This window comes from Triturus cristatus, chromosome 4_1 (assembly GCF_964204655.1).
Source record: "Triturus cristatus chromosome 4_1, aTriCri1.1, whole genome shotgun sequence".
In the NCBI taxonomy this organism is placed as follows: Eukaryota; Metazoa; Chordata; class Amphibia; order Caudata; family Salamandridae; genus Triturus; species Triturus cristatus.
The window spans coordinates 167,384,066-167,398,722 of record NC_140585.1 but is presented as its reverse complement, the minus strand read 5'-3'; the positions used below and the strand labels follow the sequence as shown (position 1 = coordinate 167,398,722).

General features: G+C 43.2%; 1 protein-coding gene across 1 annotated transcript; it reads left to right on the top strand.

Annotated features, from left to right (window-relative positions):
* The first annotated feature begins 12,588 nt into the window (after window positions 1–12,588).
* Window positions 12,589–13,524, top strand: LOC146853811 (olfactory receptor 5M5-like). The gene has a single exon (XM_085650399.1). The coding sequence runs from the start codon at window positions 12,589–12,591 to the stop codon at window positions 13,522–13,524; it is 936 nt and encodes a 311-aa protein (XP_085506525.1).
* The last annotated feature ends 1,133 nt before the right edge of the window (window positions 13,525–14,657 follow it).

Below are 14,657 nucleotides of genomic sequence, written 5' to 3'. Positions count from 1 at the left end.
AGGAGTCACACGACGTCGAGTCTACGATATTCCCAAGGTTCGGCGTCGACCGCGAGGAGCGCTACGTCGAGCCTGGAGTTGCAACAGACCCCACAAGTACAGTACCTTGAGAAATGAAGAAAACGATGATCCACGGCGTCGAGATGTCGGCGTCGAGGGCGGCGTCAATCGTGCCTCGGAGTTAGCGGCGTCGAGGGATGTCAGGCCGGAGCAGCGCTCACGGCGTCGAGAAGGGCGTCGAGTCGATGCAATCAGCAGCGGCGTCGAGACGGGGTCGCTTGGAGGTGGAGCCGATACTCACTCCTCACTGGCGTCGATACCGGTGTCAGGACGGGGTCACTTGGAGCTGGGGCCGATACCCACTGCTCACTGGCGTCGCTACTGGCGTCGATCGGGCCCGGCGGCCGGCGTCGAAGGCTCGGAACACTGGAGCCGTTACTCACGATGTCGAGCTGGATTCGGCGGCGTCGGCGGCGTCGAGACTGCAGATTTTCCCTTGTGTACTGGAAACAACACTTTCCAGCAATTCAGCAATTCAGTAGAGGGTGAAGTCCTTTGGCCCTGTGACTTCAACAGGAGGCTGGCACTCTTCCAGCCCTGGGAGATTTTCTAGCAAGCTTTAGAGAGTACACACCAAGTTCCTCTCTCCTTGTTCCTTGGCAAAAATAAAGAAGCAGCTTTCAGGTTCCTCCACACCAAAACAGCACTCTGGCAGAAAGGGGAGGCAAGTCCTTAGATCAGCAAGCTTCTTGTCCTTGGTACAGGTTTCCTTGTCAGAAGTGATCTGAGTTCTTGGTTCAGATGTCCTTCTCTTATACCCCATTTCTCCTTTGTTCCCTTTGTCCAAGCAGGGAAATTCCCCCCATCTCAGGTTTGTTGTGGGTGTTGCCAGGCAGAGGCACCTGGCCTATTCACTGAGCAGGGCAGGGTCCTCAGCCGCCCAGCAGGAGGCGGAGCCAGTATTATCACTGGCAGGAGCAGGGCTATCAGTCGCCCAGCAGGAGGTGGAGCCAGCATTGTGTCAGGCAGGGCAGGCTACTCTTCCCTCACTCTATGTGTAAATGCCTCATTCACCCCACACTGACTCATTCAGACCTCTGGAGCCACCCAGCCCCTGACACACACACCAAACCAGCAGAGACCGGTGGATAGTTGGACAAGAAAATAGCCACTTTCTAAAAGGGCTATTTTCAAACATAGAATTTAAAAACCATCCATCCTAAAGGATGTGTTATTAAATTCTGAGTTCAGGGATACTAAACTCGACCTGCTACCATGCTCCCTGAGTCAGATAGATTATAATGGAGTTAATAATCCGTCGGCCCATTCTGGCCTATCGGAGGCAGGTAGCCCTTCAATAGTGAAAAACGAAAATGGCTGTAATTCACTATTAGGTCATGCCACACACATCAGGGCATGACCTACCTTTTACCAACAATGCACCCTGCCCTAGGGCCTACCATAGAGGTGTCTGAGATGTGGCAAAGTGAAGGTTTGGAGACTGGCAAGTAGGTTTCCTTGCCAAGTCGACATGGCAGTCAGGGACTGCACACAGGCTCTGCGGTGGCAGGCCTGAGACACATTTTACAAGCTGCTTCTGTGGGTGGCACAACCAGTGCTGCAAGCCCACCAGCAGCAGTTAACTTACATGCCCTTGGCACACGCAGTGCACTAGACTAGGGACTGAACAGTAAGTCAACCAAGCCAATCATGGTAACACCAATCAATGTACAATTTTACATAGGGAGCACTTGCACTATGGCACTGATCAGCAGTGGCACAGTGCCCAAAGCAATAAACCAGCAAAAACATCGTAAACAGAGGAGGCAAACAGAAAAAAATGGAGGAGAGACTCATGCCAATGATGCCAGGTCTAACAGTAGTGCATTGGACAAAATGAGACACATGAAAATCTAATTCACCATGAATATTTGCACAAACCTGAAGTGACTTCCATAGTCACATTTGTAGTGTTATGTACTCATCTATCATTTTAAGTCATTGTTTAAAACATCACATTTCACCTGGCACCACATTAAGGTTGTCTGTTGCAGGCAAACCCTGCAGCAGCTGTGGGCAAATTGTGGGGAGGGCGTCCATCTCAAGTGTGGTGAGATGAGACAGGGTACATTTTGTCTACCAGGGAGAGCACTGCCCACCTCTTTCCTTGTAAACTTCTCCTTCACACTCCTCTTCTCATCTTGCCACTTCTTTTTTATGTCCATGACGGACCGGACATCCTCCCCCAATTCAGTGACTGCAATCACCATCTGCTGCCATAGGCTGCCTTCTATGTTGCACTGGTGTAGTATGGTGGTAGACAGTGCAACTTGTTGTAGTTTCTCACTACAAGTGACACAATTAATTCTGTCTCCTCCTCTGTATAGTTCCTCTTCATTTGCAGTGGTAGCATGATTTCAAGGTGCAGACCAGGCAGACACAGTGTCGCTATGAAAGCAGCAGGGCATTGAATATGTGCTGTTTTTATGTGGTTTGTAGTGCAGGGTTTGCAGGTGGGATTAACCGTCTGCAGGTTTATGTTATTACTTCTACCACCCTAAGTGCGGATATTCTGACCAAAATTCTTAGACTTTTGGCCTAAGTTTACCTTTGTAAATTGGGTTCACAGTCTTTTAATTTCCAGTCAGAAACAAATATTTACCACTATCAGTGGTTGTAAAATGCAGCTGCTCCACTATTACATTTACCAGCTAGCTCAAACCGGTAGCAAAATCGTATGTTAATGTAACACTGTTTTTACGTGTAAATGCAGGACTTTCTTTATCAATCTGTTAATGTGATACAGCACTGGAAGCATTGCATTTGATACAGCCCAGGGAGCATCTGCAGTGGTAGCTGCTTCATACCTGCATGTGAAATTTTGGTGGGGTCTAGAAACAACACTCAAATGATGTTTCATAGTGGCCATCGTAGTAAGTTGCGAAGCTTTTGATTTCAAATTATAGACAACAAGTTTTACCATAATTAAGATTTTGCTGCAAGAAAATATTGGATAACTTGTTGGCATCAGTTGTCGGTGACAGGTAGAACTTTATTTATACCATAATTTGGACAATTTCTCAATTAATCTTTCCAGTTTTGTCAATGATAGACATATTTCATCAAAAATAACAGAAATTACAGCGATTACATTCATGAATATTTAGGTGGTATTTATTGTGAGAAAGCTTTGTGATGGCATTAACTAACCCATGTGGGGTCACCTTGAAGGAGAAGATACTGGCACCTTCACCAGCACGCAGAGATCTGAGAATATGTGTAGATTTGAGAGATCTAAATTCCAATACATCAGTTCATTGCAAGCCTCTATCAAATTTAAATGAAATGTTAGCAACACTTAATGGAGCTGTGTTTTTCACATCATGGGGTATGTTTACTGCATACCATCAGATAGAGTTGTGTCTGAATCAAAACATCTGAAGTCTTTCATCACTCCTGAAGGGGGGAAACTTATGTCTGCATCCCATATGGGTTAGCGGCATCCTCAGTTTTCCACATAATTTTTTCAGGAACGGGTAGATTGTTTGGGACATTTCTTATTTAGAAGAGGTTTTCACCCTGCAGTTAGAATATTGGAAGCTATACAGAATCTGCCCAGGCCTACCAATAAAGATCAGCTTCCTTCTTTTTGGGCCTAGTGGAGTATTAGGCAAAATTTGGTGCCAATTTTGCAGAAACAAACCATGTTGGTTTAGGGTGTTCTCACAAAACCAACAAAAACAGCATGTTTATGCAGACTGCTCAAGAAATACTAAAATTATGACTAGGATGTTGAGTGTGACAAAGTATTTGAATTAATCAAGAATAAAATTGTGTATGCTCGACATCTTAAAACGTTTGACACATATGATTTCATTTCCACTGATGCGAGTAATATTGGCTAGGAGCTGTGCTGATGCAGAAGAGAAGTAATGGAATTAAAGAGATTATTTCATTTGCATCAAGAACTTTGAAAGTGGCGAAGCCAACATATTCCACCACAGAGAAAGAAGATTGTGGTGGGGTGTAAAATACTTCCAAAATTATGTGTGGGACAACATGTTTGTTTTTAGGACAGACCACAACCTGTTCGTTAATTTGTTCAGCATAAAGGGCGGTGGGAGAGCTATTACTCACATTGCCAAGTGTCAATGTAGATTGCAGGAATTCCACTATAAATTGGAATATGAGGCTTGTGCTAAGAACTTTTGGCTTATTGTTTGTCACAGTTACATTTGAAGGAGTGCAAACACATGCAAGAGGTAAAGGATGATTTAGACATGGCATGTGCTGTGAGCTGAGTGCGCAATGCCATGTAAGGATCTCTGACAGAAGAGAAATTAATGGAAGCATTGGCTAATGGTAGAGAATTACAGTAAGTGATGAACTGTGTCTCTAATTACTGGCCATATAGCAAGGATATGTAAGAGAAATTGATTCTATAGAAGAGAGTTTCTGGGAATTGTCTATTGCTATTGGAATTGTATGGAGGTGTGAACTTTTGGTTGTTCTGGAGAATAATTGTTAGGAAGTATTTGAGTAGGCCCATGAAGGACACATTGGTGGCTGTGCCATGAAACACAGATTTAGAGAATATTTCTTACAGCTACCAGTAGAATTAGCTGTATAACATTACCTTAAAAAATGTTGGACATGTGTATTCAGTGGCAAATCACTAGTAACACGTCCTTCTTCTGTCACTCCCATTGTAGAAAGCAACTCACCATGGAACAAAGTAGCTTATGACATTTCAGTAATATTTGGGGTTTTGGGAAGTACACCAACATTATCTAAATGGCCTGTGATGAAATGTGTTGAATGTGTGAATTCCAGATAAATCATGAACTTCTTTATTTATTGCAACATTTGCAAGGGAAGGATATCTAGAATAACTGGTAACTTACAATGGGACTCAATGAGCGTCCAAACAAATGTGTGAATACCTTCCGAAGTAATGCTTTAGTAGAGAGAGGGAATTGTGTCATTAGGGATCAATTAGAGTTAGCTTTCATTATTGGTCTGGATTGGAAGTCTGTGGTTGATGACATGCTGTAAGCTATGAGGACAACTCCTCAAATCAGTAAAGGAGTACCTCCCTTCATATTATCGAGAGGAGGGGTTGCTGAATTCAGAATGAATAAAGTGTTAATGGACAGGAAAAATGTTGATTCATCGAAAAAGGGGAAATTTAATGGATGTGAGATGGCTGTACAGAGGAAATTTAGGATGATTGATAAAACACAAAGAGAACTGGCAAGCAGTGTTGAAAATTGGGTAAGAATGAAAAAAAAATGTTGTTTCTGCAAAGGTTTCTTTTGTTTCTCAACACCCAGTAAAGTAAAAGAAATAAAGGACCGCATGATTGTACTTAATAATTGAAAAGTTAGGAATAAATGTTTTGTGTCAATTGTACCTGAATCAAAGTCATCAGACAAGTTTGAAAAGATGGTGATGTATACCAAGAAGGATGATAATGCTGATATGAATTAAACATTGGAAAAAGAACATTGCCCATCGTCAAAGAAGAATTACTCGTTGATTGAAAACAAGTCTGTTGGAATTTAACAAGTATACCATAGAATTAATTAAATGTAAGAATTATGATATGTATTGGTACCTACTTCCAGCATGTTATCTTTTTAGTATTGTAGACAATCCCTGCATTTATTTTTCCTCATTTGTTTCTACTATCCCAAAATGACTATGTAGTTCTAGCCATGTATTGCATTCTTATCTATGTATTTAGTTTAGTTCTTTCACAGTTTGTTGACGCATGTAGCATAGATAAATTCAGCATTCACAGTTTGTTATGTTTCATCCTAAACTGTGTCTACATTTATAACCATATACGTTATACATTTTGTTTTCTCCTTGGTGTTCCATTTTATTTGTTCTCTCTTGTGAAGGAAGAGGTGTGTGTGGGGTTAAATAAAAAGTTAGAAATTGTTCCCTGCAGGAAACGTTAAGGAAAGAAGGTTCTGGAGTTGCCAGTTGCTGCTGGGCTGTGGATAGTAGCAGTAAGATGACTGTCAAATAAATAGTAGCTTTTATGGAAAAAAAAGTATTGATATAAACATACAAAGTATGTGTGACACACTAAATAACCCACACAGGACTCTTAAGGTCAATGTGTTTGCACTATACAGGGTTGGATGCCTGAGTCCCTCTGTCAGTTATAGCAGTAGTAGTTATTCCCTATTTGAGTAATGGAGGTGACTCCCAGATGTGGCAAATGCTATACACCTACACCCCAAAGTCTATGCTTTGTGTTCGGCAGCACCTCAGAGCTAAGCTTGCACAAGTATCCAGAGGCCCCAGTGGCATGTAGCAGTCTTACCCAACTAGATGTCAGCCAGCAATCCCGGAAGGACTGGACTCCTCTCTCCGAGGATCTGTGACCTCTTGTAGTTGTTCCCCAATGTTGCGTCGCTTCTCCTCAGTTTTGTGGGGGCCTGCAACAGTGTCTGATGTCCTCTTACAACGCTAGCAGTGATCTCTATAGCATCCTTGGCATGACTAACAAGGGCAACAGCCAAGTCTCCTCAGTGACCCACTCCAGGCACAAGAATCACCATTAACAGTGCTCCCAATGGGAAATTACCTGCAATTCATGTTGGCTCTCTCCAGCCTGCACTTCGCAATGAATCCCTGACACCCATGGCCACACACAGCAGGGCTCACCTACCAGGGCAAAGTCATGAGCTTCAGTAGGATTGACCAGGTTGCCCACACTCCTACAAAGGTTCAAAAAGGGCTGGCCATCTCACATTTCCATCACCATGATCTACTTAACAGGATCCCTGCAGATTCCTGTTCCCTCCAGGCACAGAGCCAGTGATGTTCAACAAAGGTTGGGCACTGGCTCCCACCTTTTAAATTAAAATCCAGACACAAGTGATTTAGTGTCTGGCGTTTGAAATTTTATGTTGGGGTGTCAACTCCTTTGAAGTTTATTTTCTCTCCTTTGTACTGAACTTTGTCAAAAGGACAGTCTGTCACAGCAGGAGAGGATTAAATTCCGAGTGACTCACAACACAGGTTGAAGGGAGTAACGTGGGATCATAGTTGGCTGTCAGCCTCCCCAGAAATATGCCCCGCACAGGTTCAACTGATTAAGCTATCATCTCTATCAGATTTCTTGGTAGTGCAAACCTTATCAATCCACCATCTGCTTGACAATGATTACTAGCTCTTTCTGGAATCAAAGAAACCTTTTATGTGCACAGATGATGCTCTGCTTCTCTCCTGTCAGGGTGTGTGACCCACTCCAGTCATCAGGAATGTCAGCAATACATATATCCTGTCTATGGGATGCAGTTCTCCTATCCACAGCCTATAGGCCATGCTGTACTTCCAAAATGGAACCCACAGGTCTCCATGGTTTGTACAATCTCCATGCACACACACAACCAAGCACACACTTGCAGGTATCAAGCACTGTTCCAGTATGAAAGCGCAAGAACTAAATGGTGCCTAGTGCTGTATACCATCCGCTCAGGCCAAGGGTGACTCAAATACACAGAACTTTACATGAGTGGGCCAGCAGACCTAGTAACACAGGTAAAAAGGCATCTTCACATTACTGATTCTACTGAACACAAAACCGATATGCTGCCACCACTGTGCTTGCATCACCTAACCACAGTCAAGGTCAGTTGCTCTCTATGGTGCACACACAGGATCTGTGTTTGTCCATGACTAAAAATCAGTACTATGGATTTATAAATCCTTTAAGATGGGGCACGCACAATAGGGATGCAGGGGATGTTTCGGACTCTACAGGGTTTGAGTTACCAGATGTGCTGTTATCTCTGTATAGCTCAAAGAAGCAAGTAATTCAGTGCAGGTTCATGTTTTGTCTCCCTGTTCCCTCCTCTTCAGTTGTTTTCTTATTGAATATGATATTAACTGCTAACACACTCACACACACTCTCTGTCAGTCATTCAAATAAAGAAGCTATATGTTAAAATGGTTGCCCATTCTCCGCATTACTGGGTATTAGTGCTCTTGCACATCATGAAACTCATGTTTGAGTCCAGTTACAAAGAAGAAAATTCACTCCATGATTCTTAGGTGAAGGATTTTAGTGTGGATTTTCTAATGGAAGCAGATTTCCCACACCCTAATGATATGGAAATATTTAACAATTCAAGTACCTGCAGGTTTGTGAGATCACATTGCTGTTGGAATTCATCTGAAGGTGAAATTAATGTTGAGTGAGAACCTGGATCATTGTATGTAGAGACATTTTTGAGTATTGGCTGGGAATGCCAGTAGATTTAGTGCCTCTTAATAATATTCAATCAATTCCTATTGCACAGTCCTGTATCTTTGAGATTGTCACGATTTGCCCATTAAAAAGTTGCATTAACCCAAGAGCATCTCCAAACTGTGAAAAGCGCAAAAACACCTAATGGTAGACTTCAACATAGCAAAGATTGAAGACGGATGGGTGAAGTTTTCTTCTGACCTTCTCATGTGCCCCACAAAAACTATGAAAAGTATGAGAAAGAGGTGAAATTTATATGTTGGATTTCTTTGTGAAAACTGGAACATTCCCTACATTTTTAATTTCAAATTTCAGAAAATGACTCTCTTTTGCATGGTGTGCCCCCAAAGTTTTGCATTGACTGATTTTACCGGCTGTAAAGGCCTGTGTGCTTTACCCCTGCTCATAAGGGGTAAAGTGCCTGTGTTCATCCTTTCAACATGATGACAGCTAATATTCAAATTAGCATCTTTAACTCACCTATAAGTCCTTAATATTAAGTACAAGCAATACAAACATGCTGATAATGCTATTCATAAACTTCACTTCTAACATACTACTGTTTGTTTTTGCAGTAGTACTTTAGGAGCACAATTTGTGAATAGAAGTTTCTTGTATGATTTGTGGTGCTAATGAATTGCTACAAAGTGGACTACAAAATGTATTTTTTGAACAGCCTCCAAGCTGTTTAATTTGGTGGAGATATACAAGTTAGGCTTTTGGAGTAATATTATACTATGATTTTATTACCAAAAGTGGAAGTTTCCTTTGTGAATCCGGTCCATCTGGTGACTGACTTTCACAAACAAATAGTAAATCTTCATCCATAGAAGCACTCCAAAGCACTCTATGTGGGAAATCACAAACAGCGGCGGTAGTAGACTTGGAAAGCCATGCCATCTTTCCATGCATTCTACCGAGAGTCAAACATCTAAAAGGTGATGAAATGAACACTTGTAAATAGTCTAAACAGTGGCACCTGCTTGAGGTAGCATTCTAACACATTGTTTTTTGCTCACTGTGCTACTCCAGAATGAGACTCACCTAATACAAACCAGTTTTGACCCTTTTCCTCTGGGATGACTGGTCATACACCTAGGTGGCACCATGCATCCCATTGGTCGGGGGTGCCACCCCTGCTTGAGGCCCAAGAATACTGCACAAATATTGAAGAGTTCCCAAGCAACTCAGATTTGCTGCCTGAAACTACAAGGAGAAGAGAGACTGCCCTACTGGAAACCTGATCTGCACCCCAAAGGTCTGCACTCTGAAGGACTGCTGCTGCACATTCTGGGACTAAAGCCCCAAAGACTTTGGGGCAGATTTACAAGCCCCGCACGCCACTTTTGTGCTGCCGTTGCATCACTTTGTGACGCAGCGGCAGCGCAAAGCTAGCACCATACTGCGACAGATTTACAACGTGACACATCTAGGGAGATGCGTCACGTTGTAAAGCCTGTGCCACATTAAACCCCGTCAGGTTTAATGTATGCAGGGTGGGCGTTACGTCGGAAAAAGCATTGGAAAAGTGATGCAGTGAAATCTATAAGATTTCACGCAGTCACTTTTCCGATGCTGGTGCGTCAAATCCTTACGCCTGCTTCAAGCAGGCGTAAGGCATGACACACCATGTTAGGGATAGGGCAGGTTGGAATAGGGCTGGAGATGCGTCGCGCTTGCGACACAACTTCAGCACTGCGCCAACCTTACGCCGGCAGATGCGTCACGATGCACCGCATTGTAAATGCGGCGCATCTGCGGTGGCGCAAGGGCAACTTGATTGACGCATCTTCCCTGGCGCATCCCTGCTGATTTGCAGGGATGCGCCAGGGAACGTAAATCTGCCCCTTTGTCTGGCTTCAAGAAGGATTAAGGAGTGGACTCACTGTAAGCTGCAGTTTAACAGAGCCCACCGGCATCATCGCCACCAAGAAGATCCCATCCTGGAGTGCATCCAGTGGACTTTCAAGTATTTTGTCAGGTGAATTGTGGGAACTGTAGTGCCAATATCCCAAGGCCCATGTAAGAGATTCTAGACCCCTAGATTGGTGTTGTGGACACCTTAAACCCGCAATAAGACTTTCTGGAAGAAGATGCAGAGTTTGTTGTCATTTGGAAACTTTATGGTAAGAAGCTCCATAAGAAGGTCAAGCTGGCGACCTTCAACCGCAACCCGGCCTGGGTCTCAGGTTTCTCCCTCTGAAAGCTCCGGAGCTCCAGACTTCCAGTATTTCACCGGAACCTCACAGAAAACCAAGCAAACTACGCGTATCCGGCCTGACAAGGGGCCTCGTTCGAGGTCGAGAGAAAAAGCTCCAGAAAAATGTCTAAGTGCAAAGGTAACATTTTGACAGAGGGCTCCTGCTTAGTGTATATGACAAGGGCTCCATCACAGTCAGCCTCATACTTTGACTTTGTCCTGGTCAAGCGCGACTATATGGCCCAATTTGTCTCTACAGGTTTTTAAGCACTAGGAAGTGGTTATTCTTGAAAAATTCATATGTCTGGTTCCCTACATTGGATTTTTGTTGTTTTGGTGTCTATTTGTTCATAAAAATACAATCCATATCCATAAAATCGTGTTGGATTTTTATTTTGTGTAGTGTCTTACTTATTTAATGTATTGGAGTTTTTAAATGCTTTACACACCTGTCTCCTAAGTTAAGCCTGCCTGCACCTTGCCAGCTACCAAGGGTTGAGCAACTGAATAATTTATTGAGACCTTGATTGTACCTTTTATTGTGTTTGTGGCCTTATTACTAGTGGTAGGTACCTACTTATAACTACTACTAAACCACTTTCCAACAAGAAATTATGAGTGCTTACTGATAGCCAAGGCTTAATATGAGCCAGTGGTCGGAGGTTGGGCACATGGACACTCATTTTTGGGGACCAGGACTTATTTATTTATAATCATACTTTGACACAGAGTGAGAGAGAGAGAGAGAGAGAGAGGGAGAGAGAGAGAGAGAGAGAGAGAAGTAGAAAAGAGAAAAAAGGGGAACAGAAATAGAGGAAAAGAGGGACAAAGAGAGATACAAGGGATGATATAAACCTACAAGAGTGGAGAGACAGTATATAGCTGTAAATACAAGGGGGATGAGTTTAATCCCGACTTGGCAGCATTGATATTCAGCAACCCAGACATTCTGCAGTGGTGCGAAAGGCTTGTGAGAAAAACTTTGGGCCCTGGTGGTTATACGTTTACAAATTAGATACCGCTGATAGTATGCACTCCTGCATTAGTCAGACAATAGTGAATGTTCCTGTATGAGCCGATACCTAACTCGGGAAGACTGGACAGGCTCTAGTTGGTTTAAAGTAATTTCCTCTGTGGACCTTTGACTGCATTAGGTTACAAAAAGCGAGCGTATGTGGCTCTACTCAAAGTGCAAGCACTCGTACATAGTTAAATAACTGGTTAGAGAACCAGTGGTTGGCAGAATACAACAGTTTGCACCAGTTTGAACATTCAGGGGCTTATTTATGAGCCCTTGCGTCACTTTTGCGCCGCCGGTGTGTCACTTTTTGTGATGCACCAGTGGCATAAAAAGTGAGCCTTGTTGCACCATATTTACAAAGTGACACATCTACCTAGATGCGTCACTTTGTAAACCCCTGTGTCACATTATACCTGCACCAGGTATAATGTATGCAGGGTGGGCGTTTCCACATAAGTTAGCCTCGTAGAAGTGGCGCAGTGAAATCTATGAGATTTCACTGCGCCACTTCTAGGACGCAAATTCGTCATCATCTTACACCTGCCTCATGGCAGGGGTAAGACTGACGCAGGCCCTTTCACATGGGGCTTGCCCCCATGTGAAAGGACACATTGCTGGAGTTGCGCCACTTTTCTGACAAACTCCAGCAATGCGTCACTTTTGCGCCTACAGATACGTCAGAAATACTGACGTATCTGTAACTCCGTGCGACATGATGCGTCATACTGTAAATATGACGCAATCATCATGTTGCAAGGAGGGAGCACTGAGAAGTGATGCATCGCTGCTTTCACGCAGCGATGCGTCACTTCTCATAAATGAGGCCACAGTTACTATCCGTATATGGGTTTTGTAGTGTGCTCTCTTCGCAGGACGGAAGTACATGTATGTCCTCGTTTGTCCCTACTGAAGGGCAGCAAGTACACACAATCATGTTCTTATTCTTTCAAACAGGGAACATTTAGTAAAAATTCATCTATATCATTTGTTGGTAGAATATTTGACATCTGCTGAGGCTCTTTAGTAGTCATTTGAATATAATTAAGAAACAATGTCTTTGTTGTTTCATTCTCAGATAGCTGCCACTGATTGGAGCCATGAGGCATGGAAATCAAAGCACTGTCACTGAATTTATCATGTTGGGTCTCACTAGTGACCCTGACCTGCAAATCCTGCTATTTCTATTACTGCTGCCAGTCTATATTTGCACTTTGCTGGGCAACATCAGCATCCTGGTTATTGTTGGTTGCTACACTCACCTCCAGACACCCATGTACATCTTTCTCAGTCAGCTTTCATGCCTGGATCTTATGTACTCCTCTGTTATCTCCCCCAAGACGCTGGTTGATCTACTGTCGAAGAAGAAGTCCATCTCTTTTTATGGCTGTTTAACTCAACTATATTTCTTTTCTGCTATTGGCAGCACTGAGTTCTTCCTCTTGGCAGCCATGGCCTTTGACCGCTATGTGGCAGTATGTAACCCACTGCTGTATACAGTCACCATGACAAACAGACTCTGCATGCAGCTTGTTGCAGGCTCATACATAGGGGGGTTTCTGCACTCTCTGATTCATGTAGGTTGCTTGCATCGGTTGACTTTTTGTGGCCCTGATGTCATGAACCACTTTGTCTGTGATTTCCCTGTGCTGCTGAAGCTGTCCTGCACTGACATTTTCATCAACGATTTAGTGCGTTTTGTGTTTGCTTCTTTAGTTGTGCTAAGTTCTCTGATTGTTATCCTCGTCTCCTATGCCTTCATCATCATGGCAATCCTGAGGATTCGCACTACAGCCAGCAGATGGCGAGCTGCCTCCACCTGCGTCTCCCACTTCATCTGTGTCTTCCTCTTCTATGGCACTGTGCTGTTCATGGAGCTGCGCCCTAACTCAAGTTCTTCAGAAGAGCAGGACAAAGTAGTAGCGGTTGTCTCCACAGTTGTAATTCCTGCTTTGAACCCACTGATCTACAGCCTGAGAAACCAGGAGATTAAAGAAACTTTGCATAAAATGTATAGGCAAATATGTAACCACTGATGAATACTGACCTTAACTAGCTTTTAGAGAATGACACATGCTGTAGCAATTATGTGTTGCTTGAAGCAAGATGTGTAGCATACACAGCTCACCGAATGTGGTCGATATTTACACATTGAAGCTTTAGGCAAGAGGTGGGGCTCTCCCAGTTAAATAGTGATGTCAGGATGGGCCTGATAATATGGAATTAGGAGAGCTTGCTTGGCTGGTCTTATCTTAATTAAATTCAAAATTAGCTCAGTGTTGCCCTGAGAATGCCAGCACATTATATACAACACCAATGAGGGCTATAAGAAAAAGTTTGACAAAAACTTTTCATCATTGTACAAAAGTAACTACAGAATTCCTTCTATTTACTTAAAATGGATGTTTGTATAAAATTGTAACAATTTGCTAACATTTTTATTAAGTGCTGACCTCTGCATCAGGTCTTCAAATGTCAGTAAAATGATATTAAACAGTCATGTGTGTGATGTATTTTTTCCGTAACACACTATGCATGTACAGACCAACAGCAGCAGTCAAAGCTTGCAAACGTGGTTTGTTGTCGCATCGGCTGGTTAAGTAATCTTTAGTAGTCTCAGTTTCAGGACAGAGACATCTTAGGTTTTTTTGGGGGGTGGCAATGGTTTAGCTTTAGTAAGGTAGAATTATAGAATGTTAAACTTACCCAAAGAATGTCGGGAGACTGTAGAATGCTGCTGTCAGTCACTTGCTGAGATCCATTGTGGCTGGGAATGTTTTATTGATGGAGTTGCACCTAATAAATCTGTCTGTTTCTACAACAACCAGCCGGATATCCTACCTCTTCACATTGGCGACAATTGTGGTGAAAACCCTCCTAGATCTCACGGGAGACTCTACCTCGATTTATAAAAAGGCGGAAGAGGGGCGAAACTGCAGTTTTTTGTGGGCGTGCTCAGTGTGTGCACGTGTATGGAGAGGAAACGTCCCAACACGTCACCAGTTGTCTCATGTTCGAGAAGGTACTATGGTTTTCTGCACTTTTTATTGCCAATAATGCACTTTAACGCTCAGCTAAACCATTGAGGCTACCACCTCTCACCCGTTCTCATGCACTGTGGCAAGGTGCCCACTCTTGTGCTCTTTGTTGCTTGCCGCTGCCTTGTGCT

Coding starts and splice junctions, on each gene's coding strand:
- LOC146853811 (XM_085650399.1), top strand. CDS start 12,589: ATGAGGCATGGAAATCAAAGCACTGTCACTGAATTTATCATGTTGGGT.